Source organism: Nycticebus coucang, chromosome 1 (genome assembly GCF_027406575.1).
Source record: "Nycticebus coucang isolate mNycCou1 chromosome 1, mNycCou1.pri, whole genome shotgun sequence".
NCBI lineage: Eukaryota > Metazoa > Chordata > Mammalia > Primates > Lorisidae > Nycticebus > Nycticebus coucang.
This window is the reverse complement of record NC_069780.1, coordinates 30858660-30878847: the sequence shown is the minus strand read 5'-3', so window position 1 is coordinate 30878847 and position 20188 is coordinate 30858660. Positions and strand designations below refer to the sequence as shown.

Here is a 20188-nt window from a genome sequence, read left to right as displayed (position 1 = left end):
TCATATGATTTTTGAGTAAGCTGTTTGGGCATCTCTGCAGTGTGTATATGGAGGCATCATCTGCTTTACCAGTATTATACCTATTGCCTCATCACCATTGTTCTACAACTCTCCAGCTAGACAGATGAAAATTAATGGAAAAATTTCATATCTTCTACATATAGCAGGTCCTCAAATAATGTTGTTTTATTCAAGGTTGTTTCCTTATAATATTGATGAGAAAAAAATAATTCCCAATGTTGGCTACTATCTGTGTGGAGTTTGTCCATTCTCCTCATGTCTGCTAACAGGTTTTCTCCAGGTACTCCAGTTTCCTCCTTCATCCCAAAGATGTGCACATTAGGTGATTCAGCATGTCGATCTTGTCCTTGTCTGAGTGAATGTGGGTGTGTGTGTGAGTGTGCCCTGTGGTCAATGGCATCCCTAAGGGAGTTTCCCATTTGAACCCTGAGCTGTCAGGATAGGCTCCAGCAACCTGCAGCACTCAACTAGAATAAGTGGGTTGGAAAATGAAGGAATGAATACAAATTTTTTGTAAAATAAAAGTTTATAAAGAGTGCAATAATTATTCAAATGCACGACAATAAACAATGAAGTAGGAAAGTGCTCAGTGAGCCTGCCATATTTGTGATTATTCTTGAACTGCATAGTGGGAGAAAGTGTGCCTAACAATTTTCATCTTGCAAACATATATTCCTTGATTTAAACCAGCACCACTATGACCACTGTCACTCATTGATTCACCAAAAATTGGATAATTATCTTTCTTACTTTTATTAATCTTTCTTAAATGTATGTATAGTTCATATTTATTTCAGTAGTTAATAGCACAAATGTTTGGGACTTTATTTGGAAGTTTGTGATATTTACGTGTTCAGAAATATGTTGTAGAAATAACTCTTACTGGTATCAGTTAGACTGTTGAAAAATTGGTTTTGTTATACACCATTTTGCTTAACATTGCAGTTTCCAAAAGCCTATTGCAGATGTTAAATGAGGACTTACTGTACTCAACACATCTAAACACTCAGGACACTGTCAGTAGAGATAATCTCTGCATCTTATCTCTAACATTCCTTCTATGTTCATTATGTTCTTATAGCACCTTATAAGTTTTCACTGAATATTTTCTCTCCTCTCCAAAACTTTCCCTTTAGCTGAAGGCGAGACTGTTTGTTTCCAACATTTTGTGAAGTATGGCAGAATCTTCTAACTGATCTCTGTCTCCAATTTTATCCCTTATTCTCTAGAGCTCTCACATAGAAACTACAAGACTCACAACTTCCCTTCCTGCCTAAAACCTTTCCCTAGTGCCCTACTCTGCCAAAGGGGATGGTGAGCTTTCCATGACCTGTCTCCTCCAGCTCATTCACCCATTCCCATCCTTGCCCTATGTGTTCTGGCAATACTAAATTATTAGAGGAACCCTAGTTAGATATATTTTTTCTTATCTCTGTCCTTTTATTCATGCTGTCTCCGATACTTGTACGTAAGCTGCCTTTCACCAAAGCAAGAGATATAATATGTTGAAAGAGGTGGAAATTAAATGTTTTCTGTCTTGAAAAAAATGAACTGAATCAGATCTCTTTATTTTCTTTCTTTCAAGGGATGTTAATGGCTGGTTTTGTTATTAGGAATGTTCCATCCATCAGCAAGCACGTCCATATTCATAACACATTGTCTTCAACTTTAAGAAACACTGCCCTTACCATTATCCTAATACGAGCTGGGCTTGGACTCGATCCACAGGTAGATTTACAGTTATCACTTGAGAGAAGTTATTTCAAATATTAAAGGCTGAGGGAAGATCAAAAAGAGGGAAAATTTTGTACAGCTCTTCCAAGTGGAGTCTGTAAGCAAAACTAAGATAAAGAAGAAAGACTTTGCAGAAATATTTGTACTTTAGTTTCTATTTCTAGTCATAATATGAAAAGAACCCACTGGGCTGTCAAGTCTTTCTTAGAGATCTTTAATTACCTGCATAGAGATAAATGTCCCTTATGTAGCACTTGTATATTTGGGCAGCTCTTCTAGGGAGAACTCTTTATTTTTTTACCCTATAAAAGGCTTTTCTTTGTCTTCTAGGAGTATTAAGAAGTTCAGTAATATGTTTTCATGACTTTTTCTCCACAGAAGTATGTTCCTGATTATCTTTGCATTAATGTATAATTTAACCTTTTAAATTATTTCTTAAAATATTAGAATCCAAGGACCATATATATACTTGGGTTTTCAGAAAATGACTATTCAAATGTAGGACATGTAGGGGTTTTAGGGAAATATAAATAATTATAGTCAGTGATAATTTATTATATTCTCCAGTAGAAAAATGTGAATGAATGAGAAAATTGAAAAGTTCTGCCTTTTTAAATTAATTATGCAGTTTTAAGTGAGTTTCTTTTTTAGCATTTTGGTGTTTACAATTTATAATTATTAAGTTAAACAGTTCATCTCTAAAAAAATTAACTGATGGGAAAAACTCATAGGATACTGTGATTATACTATTTATTAGGAAAACCAGGGAGGTAGATATAGGTAGATATTTCTTTAATCACAAAAAATGGATCTTTTTAAGTAATTAAAATTCAATAATATTTATAAAATGTGAAATTGTTTGTAATCCAATCTTATGATGATATACAAAATGAGCCATGAGAAGAGTTTCAAGTCCAGTGGGAAAACCTAGTCAAATGATATTTAGTTTAGTAAAAGCTTCCTACTCAAAAAAAAAACCTATCTATTTCAATATTCACTTACACAATTTTCTTGTCAGCCATTGTAAGTTGTAAATATGACTTTTTTTATATTTCAGGCTTTGAAGCAATTGAAGGCAGTTTGTTTAAGGTTGTCTATGGGCCCGTGCCTCATGGAGGCATGTTCAGCTGCTTTTTGGTCCCACTTCATTATGAAATTTCCCTGGCAATGGGGATTTCTATTAGGGTAATTTTTTTCTTATTTTTCCCTATGAAAGTATTTAATTAAGGATGCTTAGTTTAAAATTATTAAATTAGAATATTGTGTAGATAAGCTCTTCATTAAAATTATTTTCACAATGTTAAAAAACTTTGGAAACCAGTTGATCAAAAGCAGAGCAATGTTTCAAATCTATCATTCTTAACAAACATTCATAGTCCCTGAATGTATAATGCCAAGGTAATCACTTCATCAATTTATTCCTTCTCTTCTATAACGTATTTGTATATTTTAACCTACCTAAGGCCTTGTCCTCATACACTGTACAGGGATATAATTTCATCTGATAGTTAATATGTATATGAGAGAACTTTTACATAGATACAGTTATAAAAATATAAACTCTCCCCTTTAAAAAAAAAATAATGAACTAAAATTCTTCCCCTAAATCCAACATCCCATCTACCTTTACCACCATCCATTTCTCTATGTCCAAATTCCTCAAAATGAGTCTGTAATCTTTATTTTTAGATCCTAACTCCTTTTTATTTTTCAATTCATTAACACTTTTTTTCTTTTTTGAGGCGGAGTCTCACTCATTCGCCCTTGGTAGAGTGCTATGGCATCACACCTCACAGCAACCTCAAACTCCTGGGCTCAAATGATCCTCTTGTCCCAGCCTCCTGAGTAGCTGGGTCTACAAGCATCCACACAATGCTCATCTAGTTTTTCTATTTTCAGTAGAGATGGAGTCTCACTCTTCTCAGGCTGGTCTCAAACTCTTGAGCTCAAGGAATCCTCCTGTCTCATCCTTCCAGAGTGCTGGGATTACAGGCGTGAGCCACCACACCCAGCCTAATTCATTAACTTTTGTCTTGACTTGTCCATTCCATTGAAATCTTAGTAAAGTTCACTCACTACATACTAGCAAATCCAGTGGATTTTTAAGATTAATTTTCTTACAAAATACCCAAATGCATTTTTCTTTTGAAAAATTAGAACTTTATAGATAAAAGTGATGTGCCCTTTGACTATGCCTTCAAATCCTAGTGCCCAGATTCCTACCCAAAGTGACAACTCTTCTTACAAGTTTTATATTATCTTTTTAGACTTTTAAAAATAACATTCTGGATTTATTTTAAAAATATGTGAAATGATAGAAAAAATAATATAATTTTGCATTTTTACTTAATTATATATCAAAGAATGTTTCACTTTGTTTAAAAAAGTTTGAGAACCACTTAACTAGACAAATACATATATGGTTTTGGAAAAGTCTAGTCTTTTTATGATTCCATGGAGAAATATGGAACGTAAACTGCACCACAGAGGTTAAACCAGCCAGAGGCAAATGACCTAAACTCTCAGACATGTCTGTCAGTCATTGGTAGAAGCTTTCTGGAGGAAGTATAGAGGAGAAGGGGGCAAAATCTGCCTAGCATTCCCAGGTAAGGCACTTGTCAGCAGTGCTGGTGGTCAGCAGCCTACAGGCAGCACCTGGATGATTTCTTCACTGGCCTGGTAAATGGGTTCTATGGAAACACCAACAGCATCTCCATGCAGGGTATACTTCAGCCTTTATAAAGGGAATGTAGAGAGATGAGCAAAGGTGTGGATGAGACATGCCAACAAAAGGTGTTCTCAGCAAGAGTGTCCCCATTCCTCATGGATGTCATCAGCCACCCCAGAAATGTTCTCATTTGCCTTTGTAACTTAAGTGCCCATACTCATTGTGTTGTCTTTTGGGCACACACCTCTATTCCTTTTTTATCTACTCAAGAAGTAGGAATTTGTCTAGCTATTCTTACAGTGAAAATCCAAATAATCAGCCATTTGTTTTCCCCAAAAGGCTCTCCTGCTCCTAGCAGCTGCCATTTCTTGACTTGGAGCACCTTTAGAAAGAAGTTATACCATATCTTTTGCAGCAATTTCTATTTACACACATTTTGGTTCCTCCTCCTCCTACACATCTAGTTTCCTACACATTGGAGAATCCTTTTTTGTTATCTGGTTGAGTGATGGACTTTTCTATTATTTTTACACCCTCACTTCAAAGGATTTAGGGCTGGAGGGAAACAAGCAGTATGTGTTCAGCCCAACATTTTGAACTACATCTCTATAAAATTTTAGCCAGCACTAAAGAATGCATGAAAAGTTTTATCACCACAAAATGGCATTCACTCAAATTTGAAATTGTTAATATATTTGTGGTAAAGTTTATAATAAAACACTATTTAATAGGATGTTTTAAAATTGGTTTTCAAAGTCTTGTCTTTCAGTTTTGTACTAGGGGCTGTCTCTCCTGCTGTCGTTGTCCCTTCCATGCTGCTTTTGCAAGAAAAAGGATATGGTATTGAAAAAGGCATTCCAACCCTACTGATGGCTGCTAGCAGTTTTGATGACATCGTGGCTATCACTGGATTTAATACATGCATGAGCATAGTCTTCTCAACAGGTAAACAAAATACAACAACCACATCATTCTTGGTGTTTTTTGTTCTTTAAACAAGGTTTCTGACTTTGCTTCTTCATTTGTTAACCAACACTCTTCAGTTTAACATTTTTATATTCTTCATCAAAAGTTTATTCTAGGCTCAGCACCTGTAGGTCAGTGGTTAGGGTATGAGCCACATACACTAGGGCTGACGGGTTCGAACCTAGCTCGACCTGCTAAACAACAATGACAACTACAATTTAAGAAAAACAAAACAGGTCTTGGCCTCCCAGAGTGCTAGGATTACACGCATGAGCCACCTGGTGGGCCAGTGTTAAGATCTAGAGAGCTGACTGGGAGACAAGATGGCTGACTGAGCCAGCTTTCCACAGAGGCTCCCGTCCAGAAGGAAAGTTAAAGGACAGAAATTTAGCAAGTACCCGGTGGATTAGAGCTGCACCAAGACAGAAGGTTGAAGAACGCATATCAACCCTGCTGAGGTGAGCTGTGACCCCCAAGGATACAAACAAAAGGTACAAAATCCATCACCAAGCGGACGGGAGTCCCCACCCGCATGAGAACGGCTTAGAGTGTCCCACAAACAAATGAGCAGAGTTCAAAGGTCCTCCCACTACACTCCATGGGAGAGACCCTCTAAAAACTGGACCTACCTCCCCTGCTAGGGTGCCACAGCATTCTCCTGCCAGGCATAAAACTGTGTAAAACTGTATATATTCTCTGCGTGCAATTCTGAGCTCCCAGCCCGCCCCTCCACTCTCACTCTGAGATCTAGAGGCTTGTGCCCCAGGAGTCCAGATTCTTGGGTGATTTCTTGATAGGTGTGGACGGGGCCTAGACTGCAGCTGGTCAGTGCTGATTCTGCAGCACGAAACTGAGGAGAGGATGGTCGGCTGAGAGGGAACCACGCCAGAGCAGCAGTGACCCAAGGCGCAGAGCAGCAGTGACCCAAGGCGCAGAGCAGCAACCGTTTGGGGCAACAATAGGGCTCACCCCAGATATTCCAAAGCCACACCCCCTGTCTCCCTAGGCAACCAGAGGAGGCCGGGCATCTTAGGTGGTAACCACCGCGTTAACAGATCTGGGACTAAATGCAGGCCCTGTGAGTAAAGGGTTTGCCTGAGGCGGTACTGGCCTGGGTGGAGCGCGAGGACTAGAAAACACACGCTCAGAGCTGGGAAATTCCCAAGGCAGGGCTGACCTAGAGGACGGCTTTGCTGAGCCTAAGATGCACCCAGCCCTCAGAGGATCGTCAGCCTATAGACAAAGGAAGGCAGGCAGCTAGAACTGACACCTAACTGTGCTGCAAATACAAACCTGCAAGAGCAAAGACAGGGCCAGAGGCACAGGCTCTGGGAACTCAAAACAGCTTCTCTTCTGCAGGGAAATTGAGCAGGGACAGAAACAACTTCCCGCAAAGTTGTTCTGTTCTGTAGTAACATCTGTCAGGGGCGGTGCTGGAACTGAGTGAACATCCCCAGCCTCCATCAAGCGCCCAAGGTTGTCAGGCCTCACCTCCCCCTGCTGGATAGAGGCATACAGCAGCGGCCTGGCTGAGCAGACATAGATTTCTTTGTGATTCAGACAGGTGCAAACCCCTGGAGTATCTGCTCACTGGAGGCAACTGGGTCACAGCCCTGCGGGGCTATCAGTGCCTGGGTGTGACAGAGGTGCAAGGTGGGGAAGGAGGCATCAACCTTCCCAGACTAATTTATTTGCTGGGTGGGTCCTCCTGACTTCACGGAGCACTGGAGCAAGTCATATTTGAGTTGTCATCAGACCCCTGTAATCTAGTTGCCAGAAACCTTTTAAACTCTCCTACCTAAGTAAGACAGGTGCTGACTGAGACAATTGATTTGGACCTTTTGAACTGAGCCAATAGCCCGAGGACTATTCAAGTGATGCCCTGGGTGTGTGGTTGTAGGAAGGTTTGGTTTTCCTTTTCAAATTGTTGCCTGTTGGGGGCAGGGTGACGTGATTGCTTGTATTTCTCCACAGCTGAGACTTCAACCCAGAGTAACTGTTTCACTAGGGTCGGACAGAGACCAGCTGAAAATAAGACAGAACCACTTAGCCCCACCACACCAAACCGGTCCCCTGTTTCTCAGGCCATAGCACTGTATGGGTGCTTGACAAAGCTCCAGGGAAAAAGTCAAATGGTGTAAAATAATCATGGGGTGGAATCAGTGGAAAAACTCTGGTAACATGAATAACCAGAATAGATCAACCCCACCAAGGAAAGATATCGCACATGTAACTGAAGATCCCATTCATAAACAGCTGGCCAATATGTCAGAAATCGAATTTGGATTGCAAACAAGATTAATAGAATGGAAAAAAATTTGGAATTAGAAATTCGAGGAACAATTCAAAAGTCGGAATTAGAAATTTGAGGAGAAATTCAAAAGTTGTCTCAAAATTTAATGAATTTAAAGACAAAACCAAAGATTTTGACGCACTGAAGCAAGAATTTGCAGCCCTCAAAGATCCGAAAAATACAGTAGAGTCCCTCAGTAACAGAATGGAGCAAGCAGAAGAAAGGATTTCTGACATTGAAGACAAAGCTTTTGAATGCTCCCAACTCTCAAAGAGGAAGAGAAATGGAGAACAAAAACAGATCATTCTCTCAGAGAGCTCTGGGATAATTCGAAGAAGGCTAATATCCACCTCATTGTAATCCCTGAAAGTGATGAAGTGGCCTTGCAAGGCACAGAGGCCCTTCTCCATGAAATTATGAAAGAGAATTTTCCAGACATGCCAAGAGATTCTGAAATTCAGATAACACTTTCAGAACCCCAGCACAACTCAATCCGAATAAGACATCCCCCAGGCATATCATAATTAACTTCACTAAAGTTAATATGAAGGAGAAAATTCTCAAAGCAGCCAGACATAAGAAATCCATTGCCTACAAAGGGAAGAATATTAGAATGACTGCAGATCTCTCTGCTGAAACTTTTCAAGCCAGAAAAGGGTGGTCATCAACTTTTAATCTCCTAAAGCAAAATAACTTTCAACCCCGATCCTGTATCCAGCTAAACTGAGTTTCATTTTTGATGGAGAAATTAAATACTTTAATGACATTCATATGTGGAAGAAATTTGCCATAACCAAACCAGCTCTTCAGGATATTCTCAGACCTATCCTCCCTAATGACCAGCCCAATCCTCTACCACAAAAGTAAACTCACTCAGAAACTTTTGATCAAACTCCAACTTCTTCAGTGGCGAAAGGATTAAAAATGTCCACTGGACTTTCAAAAACTCAATACCCAAAATTTTACTAGACTTATCAATATTCTCCATTAATGTGAATGGGTTAAACTGTCCTTTAAAGAGGCACAGGTTAGCTGACTGGATACAAAAACTCAGGCTATCTGAGTTTTTGCTGCATACAAGAGTCACATCTTACCTTAAAAGATAAATATAGACTCAGGGTGAAAGGATGGTCATCCATATTTCAGGCAAATGGTAATCAGAAAACATTATGAAACTAATTTTGGCTTTCACATGAAAGCTATAACCCAGTTACAACCTAAGAATAGGGGGAAGGGGGAAAAGGAGGGGGAAGGGGGGCAGAGGGAGGGGGATTGGTGGGGTTACACCTGCAGTGCGTCTACAAGGGTATATGTGAAACTTAGTAAATGTGGAATGTAAATGTCTTAGAACAATAACTAAGAAAATGCCAGGAAGGCTATGTTAACCAGTGTGATGAAAATGTGTCAAACGGTCTATGAAACTAGTGTATGGTGCCCCATGATCACATTAATGTACACAGCTATGATTTAATAAAAACATAAGTAAATAAAAGTAAAACAATTAAAAGAAAAGAAAATAGCAGGTGTTGCAGTTCTATTTGTAGACACAATAGGCTTTAAACCAATAAAAGGAAGGAAGGATAAGAATGGTCACTTCATATTTGTTAAGGGTAATATTCAATATAATGAGATTTTAATTATTAGTATTTATGCACCCAACCAGAATGCGCCTCAATTTATAAGAGAAACTGTAACAGACATGAGCAACTTGATTTCCTCCAGCTCCATAATAATCGGAGATTTCAACACTCCTTTGGCAGTGTTGCATAGATCCTCCGATAAGAAGCTAAGCAAAGAAATTTTAGATTTAAACCTAACCATCTAACATTTGGATTTAGCAGACATCTATAGAACATTTCATCTCAACAAAACTGAATACACATACTTCACAGAACATACTCCAAAATCGATCACATCTTAGGTCACAAGTCTAACCTCAGTAAATTTAAAGGAATAGAAATTATTCTTTGCATCTTCTTGGACCAACATGGAATAAAAGTTGAACTCAGTAACAACAGGAATCTGCATACTCATACAAAAACATGGAAGTTAAATAACCTTATACTGAATAATAGCTGGGTCAGAGATGAGATTAACAAGGAAATTCACAAATTTCTGGAACAAAACGACAGTGAAGACACAAATTATCAGAACTTCTGGGATACTGCAAAGGCAGTCCTAAGAGGGAATTTTATAGCACTGCAAGCCTTCCTCAAGAGAACAGAAAGAGAGGAAGTTAACAACTTAATGGGACATCTCAGTCAACTGGAAAAGGAAGAACATTCCAACCCCAAACCCAGTAGAAGAAAAAAAATAACCAAAATTAGAGCAGAATTAAATGAAATTGAAATCAAAAGAATTATACAACAGATCAATAAATCAAAAAGTTGGTTTTTTGAAAAGATCAATAAAATAGATAAACCTTTGGCCAACCTAACCAGGAAAAAAAGAGTAAAATCTCTAATCTCATCAATCAGAAACGACAAAGACAAAGTAACAACAGACTCCTCAGAAATTCAAAAAATCCTTAATGAATATTACAAGAAACTTTATTCTCAGAAATATGAAAATCTGAAGGAAATTGACCAATACTTGGAAGCACATCACCTTCCAAGACTTAGCCAGAATCAAGTGGAAATGTTGAACAGGCCCATATCAAGTTCTGAAATAGCATCAACCATAAAAAAACCTCCCTATGAAGAAGAGTCCGGGACCAGATGGCTTCACGTCAGAATTCTACCAAATCTTTAAAGAGGAACTAGTACCTATATTACTCAACCTGTTCCAAAGTGTAGAAAAAGAAGGAAGACTATCCAACATGTTCTGTGAAGCAAACATCACCCTGGTCCTCAAACCAGGATAAGGCCCAACAAGAAAAGAAAATTATAGACCAGTATCACTAATGAATATAGATGCAAAAATATTCAACAAGATTCTAACAAACAGAATCCAGCAACACATCAAACAAATTATACATCATGACCAAGTCGTTTTTATCCCAGGGTCTCAAGGCTGGTTCAATATATGTAAATCTATAAGTATAATTCAGCACATAAACAAATTAAAAAACAAAGACCATATGATTCTCTCAATTGATGCAGAAAAAGCTTTTGATAATATCCAGCATCCCTTCATGATCAGAACACTTAAGAAAATTGGTATAGAAGGAACATTTCTTAAACTGATAGAGGCCATCTGCAGCAAACCCACAGCCAATATCGTATTGAATGGAGTTAAATTGAAATCATTTGCACTCAGATCAGGAACCAGACAAGGCTGCCCATTGTCTCCACTGCTTTTTAACATTGTAATGGAGTTTTAGCCATTGCAATTAGGGAAGAAAAGGTGGTCAAGGGTTTCCATATAGGGTCAGAAGAGATCAAACTTTCGCTCTTCGCAGATGATATGATTGTATATATGGAAAACACCAGGGATTCTACTACGAAACTCTTAGAAGTGATCAAGGAATACAGCAGTGTCTCAGGTTACAAAATCAACATTCATAAATCAGTAGCCTTTATATATACCAACAATAGTCAAGCTGAAAAATCAGTTAAGGACTCTATTCCATTCACAGTAGTGCCAAAGAAGATGAAATATTTTGGAGTTTATCTAACAAAGGACGTGAAATATCTCTATAAATATAGAGAACTATGAAACTCTACGAAACGAAATAGCTGAAAATGTTAACATAGAAAAACACACCATGCTCATGGCTGGGAAGAATCAACATTGTTAAAATGTTCATACTACCCAAAGCAATATACAATTTTAGTACAATCCCTATTAAAGCTCCACTGTCATACTTTAAAGATCTTGAAAAAATAATTCTTCGTTTTATATGGAATCAGAAAAAACCTTGAATAGCCAAGACATTACTCAGAAATAAAAACAAAGCAGGAGGAATCACTCTATCAGACCTCAGACTATACTATAAATTAATAGTGATCAAAACAGCATGGTACTGGCACAAAAACAGAGAAGTAGATGTCTGGAACACAATAGAGAACCAAGAGATGAATCCAGCTACTTACTGTTATTTGATCTTCGACAAGCCAATTAAAAACATTCAGTGGTGAAAAGTTTCCCTATTTAACAAATGGTGCTGGGTGAACTGGCTGGCAACCTATAGAAGACTGAAACTGGACCCACACCTTTCACCATTAACTTAGATAGACTCTCACTGGATTAAAGATTTAAACTTAAGACATGAAACTAAAAATACTAGAAGAGAGTGCAGGGAAAACCCTTGAAGAAAGCAGTATGGGCGAGTATCTTATGAGGAGGACCCCTGGGCAATTGAAGCGGCTTCAAAAATACACTACTGGGACCTGATCAAACTAAAAAGCTTCTGCACAGCCAAGAACACAGTAAAGCAAGCAAACAGCCCTCAGAATGGGAGAAGATATTTGCAGGTTATGTCTCCAACAAAGGTTTAATACAGAATCCACAGAGAACTCAAACATATAAGCAAGAAAAGAACAAGTGATCCCATCGCAGGCTGGGCAAGGGACTTGAAGAGAAACTTCTCTGAAGAAGACAGGCTACAGACTACAGACTACAGCCTACAGACATATGAAAAAATGCTCATCATCTTTAATCATCAGAGAAATGCAAATCAAAACTACTTTGAGATATCATCTAACTCCAGTAAGATTAGCCCATATCACAAAATCCCAAGACCAGAGATGTTGGCGTGGATGTGGAGAAAAGGGAACACTTCTACACTGCTGGTGGGAATGCAAGTTAATACATTCCTTTTGGAAAGATGTTTGGAGAACACTTAGAGATCTAAAAATAGATCTGCCATTCAATCCTATAATTCCTCTACTAGACATATACCCAGAAGACCAAAAATCACATTATAACAAAGATATTTGTACCAGAATGTTTATTGCAGCCCAATTCATAATTGCTAAGTCATGGAAGAAGCCTAAGTGCCCATCGATCCATGAATGGATTAGTAAATTGTGGTACATGTACACCATGGAATATTATGCAGCCTTAAAGAAAGATGGAGACTTTACCTCTTTCATGTTTACATGGATGGAGCTGGAACATACTCTTCTTAGTACAGTATCTCAAGAATGGAAGAAAAAGTATTCAATGTACTCAGCCCTACTATGAAACTAATTTTTGGCTTTCATATGAAAGCTATAACCCAGTTATAACCTAAGAATATGAGGAATGGGGAGAGGGAGGGGAGGATGGGCGGAGGGAGGGTGATTGGTGGTATTACACCTGCAGTGCATCTTACAAGGGTACATGTGAAACTTAGTAAATGTAGAATATAAATATCTTAACACAATAACTAAGAAAATCTCAGGAAGACTATGTTAACCAGAGTGATGAAAATGTGTCAAACGGTCTGTAAAATCAGTGTATGGTGCCCCATGATTGCATTAATGTACACAGCTTTGATTTAATTTAAAAAAAAAATTAGCTGGGCATTGTGGCAGGTGCCTATATTCCCAAGCTACTTGGAAGGCTGAGGCAAGAGAATCGCTTAAGCCATTGAGTTTGAGGTTGCTGTGAGCTGCGATGCCTTGGCACTCTACCAAGGGCAAGATAGTGGGACTGTCTCAAAAAAAAAAAAAAAAAAAAATTTTATTCTAACCCCAAAAGGAATTTCAGTGGTTTCAGTGGCTTAAGAAACCATTACTTAACACAGATGATTTCATTCTAATTATCATGTTTCAATTAATTGATGAACCATATTATTACCATTCCTATTTAATTGATTATGTTGCTTTGGAATGTTATTTTTTGTTGGGGGGGGCATAGTCTCACTATGTCACCCTAGGTAGAGTGCTAGGGCATCACAGTTCACAGCAACCTCAAACTTCTGGGCTTAAATGATTCTCTTGCCTCAGCCTCCTGAGTAGCTGGGACTACAGGTGCCCACCACAATGCCCAGCTATTTTTTGGTTGTATTTGTCATTGTTGTTTAGCAGGCCTAGGCCAGGCTCGAACCCACCAGCCTCAGTGTATGTGGTCAGTGCCCTACTCACTGAGCTAGGTATGCTGAGCCTGGATTGTTATCTCACTGGAAAATTTTAAGTAATACTATTATTAGTATTACTAATACTTTAGCAGATATTTTTGAAATGTACTCTTTTGACCATCTTTATAGATAACTGGTGATTCCCAAGGTGATATTTCGTCTTGAAAGTCACTGCAGAAATTGGAAAAGTAAACATTTATGCATCAGTAACACTTTTAATAACTGCAGTGGTTGAAATTGAGTCTTCTGTATTATTGAAACACAAAAATATTTTTTAATTTGAAAAGTAATATGTATAGTTTCTCTTAAAATCAGAAAATATGAATAAATAGAGGAAAAGGGGAAAAGATAAAAATAAAATCTGTGATAGTCACACCCAGAAGAAAAGAATCTTTTCCTTCTGACCCTTTTGAGGTAAATTCACCCACGCTTTTCTCTTTTGTGTGTATGTGAAGCATCTTTAAAAGCATCTTTAAAAAAAATTTTTTTTTAGTATTGATTAAAGGGGTGTAAGTCAAAATCTGTTACATATATACATTGTATAGTGGTGCAGTTTGGGCTTTTAGTATACCCATCACCTAAGTAGTGTACATTGTACCCCAAAGGTAATTTTTTATCCTTCACCTAATCCCAACCCTGCCTTGTGTGTCTCCAGTGTCCATTATACCATTCTACGTGCCCTTGTGTAGCCACAGTTTAGCTCTCACTTGTGACAAAAAACAGGTAGTATTTATTTTTCCATGCTGAGTTACTTCACTTCGGATAATGGCCTCCAGTTCCATCCAAGTTGCTGCAAAACACATTTTATTCTTGCTTATCACTGATATTCCTCTGTGACATATGTATACCATATTCCTTAATCCATTCATCAGTTTATGGGCATTTAGGTTGGTTCCATAACTTTGTGGTTTTGAAATGTGCTGTGATAAATGGATGAGGGCAGGTGTTGTTTTGATATAATGATTTCTTCTGGATAGTTGTCCAATAGTAGGATTGCAGGATCAAATAGTAGATCTACTTTTAATTCTTTGAGAAATCTCTATATTGATCTCCATAAGGTATGGCAGCTTTGGTAACTTATGAGCTGGCTTAGTCCTTTGTGACTAAGAGACCACCTTGGCTTACAAGTTTCAGGCATTCACAGTTTTTAAATAGTCTCTCACAGTCCACATTTGTGGTGCAAATGACATTTTTTGAAAAGGTAAAATATTACGGACATAAAAGCAAACCTTTAGTTGTCTGTTCTTTCCATTATTCCACTGTTTCCCCAATCAAGACCCAAATTTTAACCAAAATGATCCTACTCATCTCCCTTCTTTCCCACTTCATCCCTCCCACCCCATATAATATATGAGTAATATCTAAAAACTGCATACATCCTACACACTGTAAAAATGCAGAGTTAACACTATTGGGAAAAGGACTGTGGGTTGTGGAGATGCTCTTTGAATTTCTGCTCTCCCACACATCCAGTTATTCAAGTTTTGCCCTTCATAGAAGGCCCTTTGCTTTCCTCAGCAGAGTGCAGAATGGATTGCCTTGAAACACATACCCCTTCCCCACCACTGGACTGGGTGTGCAAACAAAACAGATTGAATGGCTTTAAAGCACTTTGGGCTGCTCCGGAGCACAGAATATACTGACTCTTCAAAGGGCATCTTCTCAGGCCACCTCTATGGTATCAAGACAAGTAAAATTTTTTCTGTCTCATACACTGGAGAAAGGTCACACTGTTCAATAAATGGTGCTGGGAAAATTGGATAGCCACATGCAGAAGAAAACTTGTTTCTATCTCTCACCATACACAAAAATTAACTCAAGATGGATTAAAGACTTGAACAATAAGCAAGAAAATTGCAAGACTTGAACAATAAAAATCCTGGAAAAAAAAAACAAAGAAAACTTTTCTTGACAGTAGCCTAGGCAAAGAATTTGAAGTAAGACTGCAAAACCAAGTACAATAAAAACAGAAATAGACAATGGGACTTAGTTAAATTAAAAAGCTTTTGCCCAGCAAAAGAAATAATCAAAAGAGTAAATAGACAAGCTACAGAGTAAGAGAAAATATTTGCGAACTATGTGTCCAACAAGAGACGTATATCCTGAATCTACAAGGAACTCAAACAACTCAGCAAGATGCAACCAACCCCTTTAAAAAAGTGGGAAATTGTTCTGCAAATTTGGGGCTCCCAATGCTGGGTCCATGTGTGTTTAGGATCATTATATCCTCTTTTTGAATTGAAACCTTTATCATTATATAATGACCTTCTTTGTCTATTTTTATCGATTTTGATTTAAAATCTGTTTTATCCCACATAAGTATAGCTATTTCTGATTGCTTTTGGTTTCCATTTGCATGGAATATCTTTTTCCACCCCTTTAATTTCAGTCTATGTATGTTTTTATGGGTCTAGTGGGTTTCTTCTAAGCTACATACAGTTGGATAATTTTTTTATCCTTTCTGCCAATCTGTATCTGTTAAGTGGAGCATTTAATCCATTTATGTTCAGGGTTAATGCTGGCATGTGTGGAATTTTCTTTCATCTTGACTATGGACAGTTTCATTACAACGTGTCTAGGAGAGGTTCTGTTTGAGTTGAGATGACCTGGGGTTCAATATCCATCTGAAAGGAGTGTGTCAGGGTCTTTAGCAAAACTTAGGAAGTTTTCACTTACGATAATCTCCAGTAGGGCTTCCTTTTGGGACAATCTTATTCTTCAGGAATCCCTATTATTCATATGTTCTAACACTTCATGGAGTCTCATAGTTCTCTAAGCACCTGTTCTGCTTTCTCTCTCTTCTGTTCTGCCTCTTTAACTACCTGGGTTAAACTTTATCCTCTAACTCTGAGGTTCTTTCTTCTCCATGGTCTAACCAATTTTTTATACTTTCTACTGCCTCTTTCTATTCCCTGGTTATGTCCTTCATGTCCTTAAGCTCCGCCATATCCTTTCTGTATTCTATATAGCTCTTCTCCGTCTTTCGGTTTTGGCTTTCCATTTTCTCATTCATTCCTTTTATTGTCTTTATCATCCATATTTTATTTTTTATTTTTTATTTATTTATTTATTTATTTTTGTAGAGACAGAGTCTTACTTTATGGCCCTTGGTAGAGTGCCATGGCATCACACAGCTCACAGCAACCTCCAACTCCTGGGCTTAAGCGATTCTCTTGCCTCAGCCTCCAGAGTAGCTGGGACTACAGGCACCCACCACAACGCCCGGCTATTTTTTGGTTGCAGTTCAGCCAGGGCAGTTTGAACCCGCCACCCTCGGTATATGGGGCCAGCACCTTACCGACTGAGCCACAGGCACCGCCCATATCATCCATATTTTAAATTCCCTGTCAAATCCATTAATTATTTATAGGTGGAGTCTTCTGCAGTAGCTGCCTCATGGTCCCTTGGGGGAGTTCCTCTGTTTTGGTTTTTCATGTTGCCTGAATTTTTATGTTGGTTCCACCTCATCTGTTCTTTTTTCTCTTTCACCTCCTTGTTCCTCTTTTTCTTTCTCACTGCCTCCTTTGTTTCAAACAGAAGTTCTTGCTCTTAATGATAGCATGTGCAATATGTAACCAAGACACCAGGTGGCACTGTGGTTTTATTAGATAGCACAGCCAGCAACCTCTATGATCCTATTTCTAAACTTAGTTGCCCTCAGTGATCTCCTGATTGTTTCTTCAACATTCAGACCCTGCCAGTTTGGGATCTTAAAACTCAACAAGAATCCTTCAGGATCAGGCCAGGTGCAATGGCTCACACCTGTCATCCTAGCACTCTGGGAGGCCATGGTGGGTGGATTGCCTGAGCTCAGGAGTTCGAAACCAGCCTAAGACCTGGTCTCTAACAATTGCCAGGCATTGTGGTAGGTGCCTGTAGTCCCAACTACTTGGGAGGCTGAGACAAAAGAATCACTGGAACCCAAAAGTTTGAGGTTGCTGTGAGCTATGATGCCAGAGCACTCAACCCCAGGGCGACTGAGTAAGACTATCTAAAAAAAGAGAGAGAGAGAATCCTTCAGGGGCAGGTCTCAGTGCCCCTGAATCCAGTTCCCATGGGGCGCAGGAGTCCCTCAGCCTATCCCAAGAGTGGAGTAATTAAGACAGCCATGGTTTAGCCCCCTGCTAAGACCGTCTCACGACCTTTCCACAATAGCAGCCCCCTGGTCCTGAGATCTTCACAGTATGGCTGCCTCGCCAGCCACCAAACGTGTATGGCAAATCCACTACAACTGGCATTCAAATCTGGCTGCTGTGTAGTGTTCAACTCTGCCCACTCTTCCGTTTTCTACTCAAGGTGCAGCTTCCCCCAACAACTGAAAATTCCGAAAAGGCTTCTCCCATCCTGGACCTCTGTGGGGGGAGGGGCGTAGCTGGTATCAGCCAATCGCAGCAGTCACTTGCCTAATTCATCAGATTTCCATCACTCCATATCATAGGCTGTATCCAGCTCACCACCTCCTTGCCATGCTCCCTGAGATGTGTCTCTGGGTAAGGTAACTGTACAAGGTATGGCTAGATTCTCTCTTTCCCCCAGTTCTAAGAGAGCTCAGGTGAATGATCTTTCTGCAATTGTGAGCTTTTTGAAACATATTGCCACCATATAATGTCCTTCAAGGTTTCAAGCTTGCCATTTTCTCATCCTATTCGAAGCTAGGTATTTCTTCTCTTTCTCATTTTTGTTACTTAGGTGGGTAGAAGTGGTACCTCTTTAAATGAAGTACTTTGAGTAATAGTATTGTTAACAATTGTTCTTATTTATTGGTCATTGGCATTTTGGAAAGTTTTTTAAGTTGCTTTTCTTGAAAGCCTTTTGCATCTTTCATCTTTTGTGCATTTTGATTTGTCAAGATTCTACATAAAATTAAGAATGATAACCTTCTGTTTTATATACTGTAGTTTTTCCCATTTGTAAGTTGTGTATTAATTGAATCTCTATGTTTACCATTCAGAAGTTATAAATTTTGTTGTCAATTCTGGCAAAGTTTTCCTTCATGATTGGTATCAGTCATTCTTTGAACAAATATTTTGTCTTCTCCTCTTTCATTATGCCAGCCACTGTGTCAAACACTGAGAATAAATCTTGCTTTTATTGAGTAATTGCCTGGTACTTGCTCTTGGTTCCATACCTGTTTTCACTCATTTACAAGTAAGGAAACTGAGGAACAAAAGTTAAGTAAATTGTTTAAGGTCACAGTTCCAGTAAGTAGTGGAGCCAGAAATACAAATCTAGTGTCTGACCCCTGACCCACACATTTAACTACTCTTCTTTACTGCTTCCCAGTACAGCAGAAAAACAAGATCACGTGGTCCATGTGCTCAAAGAGTTTATAAATTAAAGAAAATATTACTAGTAGGATGATTATTACATAGTATAGGAAGCTATGAAAACATGGTTATAGAGATTAAACCGAATTTGTGGAGGAACAAAGAAAGTGAAAAACCAAGTACATATGAGGGCTGTCTGGAAAGTAGCCATTATTGATACTATTTTTCATATTCTGCACAGCCCCCATATCTGCTTAGAAAATCCTCTTTTATGTCATGACAATGTAAATAAACTTTACTAAAAAGTTTAAGGACATTTAAAGTTTTATTTTGTACATTAAATTGTTAGTACATCTATATTTTGGAATATAGTAGATACATTAACTTTATTTTTAGTCAGATATTAGATAGTTGTTTCAACTCTGTTGTTAACAGTACATCTTTCTCAACTAGTAGAAATGATACTTTTATTACAGCCAAATTTTTAAAAATACTAAATTGATCTGTTTCCATTTTTTTACAACTATATTTTTATTGTGGTAGAAAAAACATAATTTAAAGTTTACCCTATTATTTTTTGTGGAAAATTTTCTTTCTTTCTGTTTTTTTGTTTTGAGATAAGAGTCTCAAGCTGTCGCCCTGAGTAGAGTGCCGTGGTGTCACAACTCACAGCAACTGCAAATTCTTGGGCTTAAGTGATTCTCTTACCTCAGCCTCCCAAGTAGCTGGGACTACAGGTGCCCGCCACAACACCCAGCTATTTTTTGGTTGTAGTTGTCATTGTTTGGCAGGCCCTGGCCGGATTCAAACCCTCCAGCTCTCATGTATGTTGCTGGTGACCTAGCCACTGAGCTACAGGTGCCAAGGCTTTGTGGAAATTTTTCAGCTTGCAAAAGCTGGTAGCGTGGCTCAGACCAACTTCGAAAGTCTCAAAACCAGAGAAGCAGACTGTGCAACCCCCACTCTGAGACTGAAGGCCTCAGAGCCCACAGGAGGCTGATGGTATAATTCCTAGAATCCAAAGGCTAAAACCTGGAGTCTGGTGTTCAAGGTCAGGAGGAGAAAAATGCATACTACTCTTATAGAAAGTATGTACAAAAAAGTCCATGCAAGCTGATTGACCCTCTTCTCCTGCATTCTTTATTCTAGCTTGCCCATAGCTAGTTGAATGGTGCTACCCACGTTGTGGGCCAGTCTTCTTCTCTCAGTCTACTGATTGATGCATCATTCACCTC

At 38.6% G+C, this 20188-nt stretch overlaps 1 protein-coding gene across 2 annotated transcripts in view; it reads left to right on the top strand.

Annotated features, from left to right (window-relative positions):
• The window catches only part of SLC9B1 (solute carrier family 9 member B1), a 98579-nt gene that overhangs the window by 52263 nt on the left and 26128 nt on the right, over positions 1–20188 (top strand). For both annotated transcript variants that reach the window (XM_053558768.1, XM_053558690.1), the window contains exons 6-8: positions 1607–1749; positions 2813–2940; positions 5193–5368. In XM_053558768.1, coding sequence (XP_053414743.1) covers positions 1607–1749; positions 2813–2940; positions 5193–5368 — 447 coding nt within the window. The remainder of the gene's footprint in view (positions 1–1606; positions 1750–2812; positions 2941–5192; positions 5369–20188) is intronic.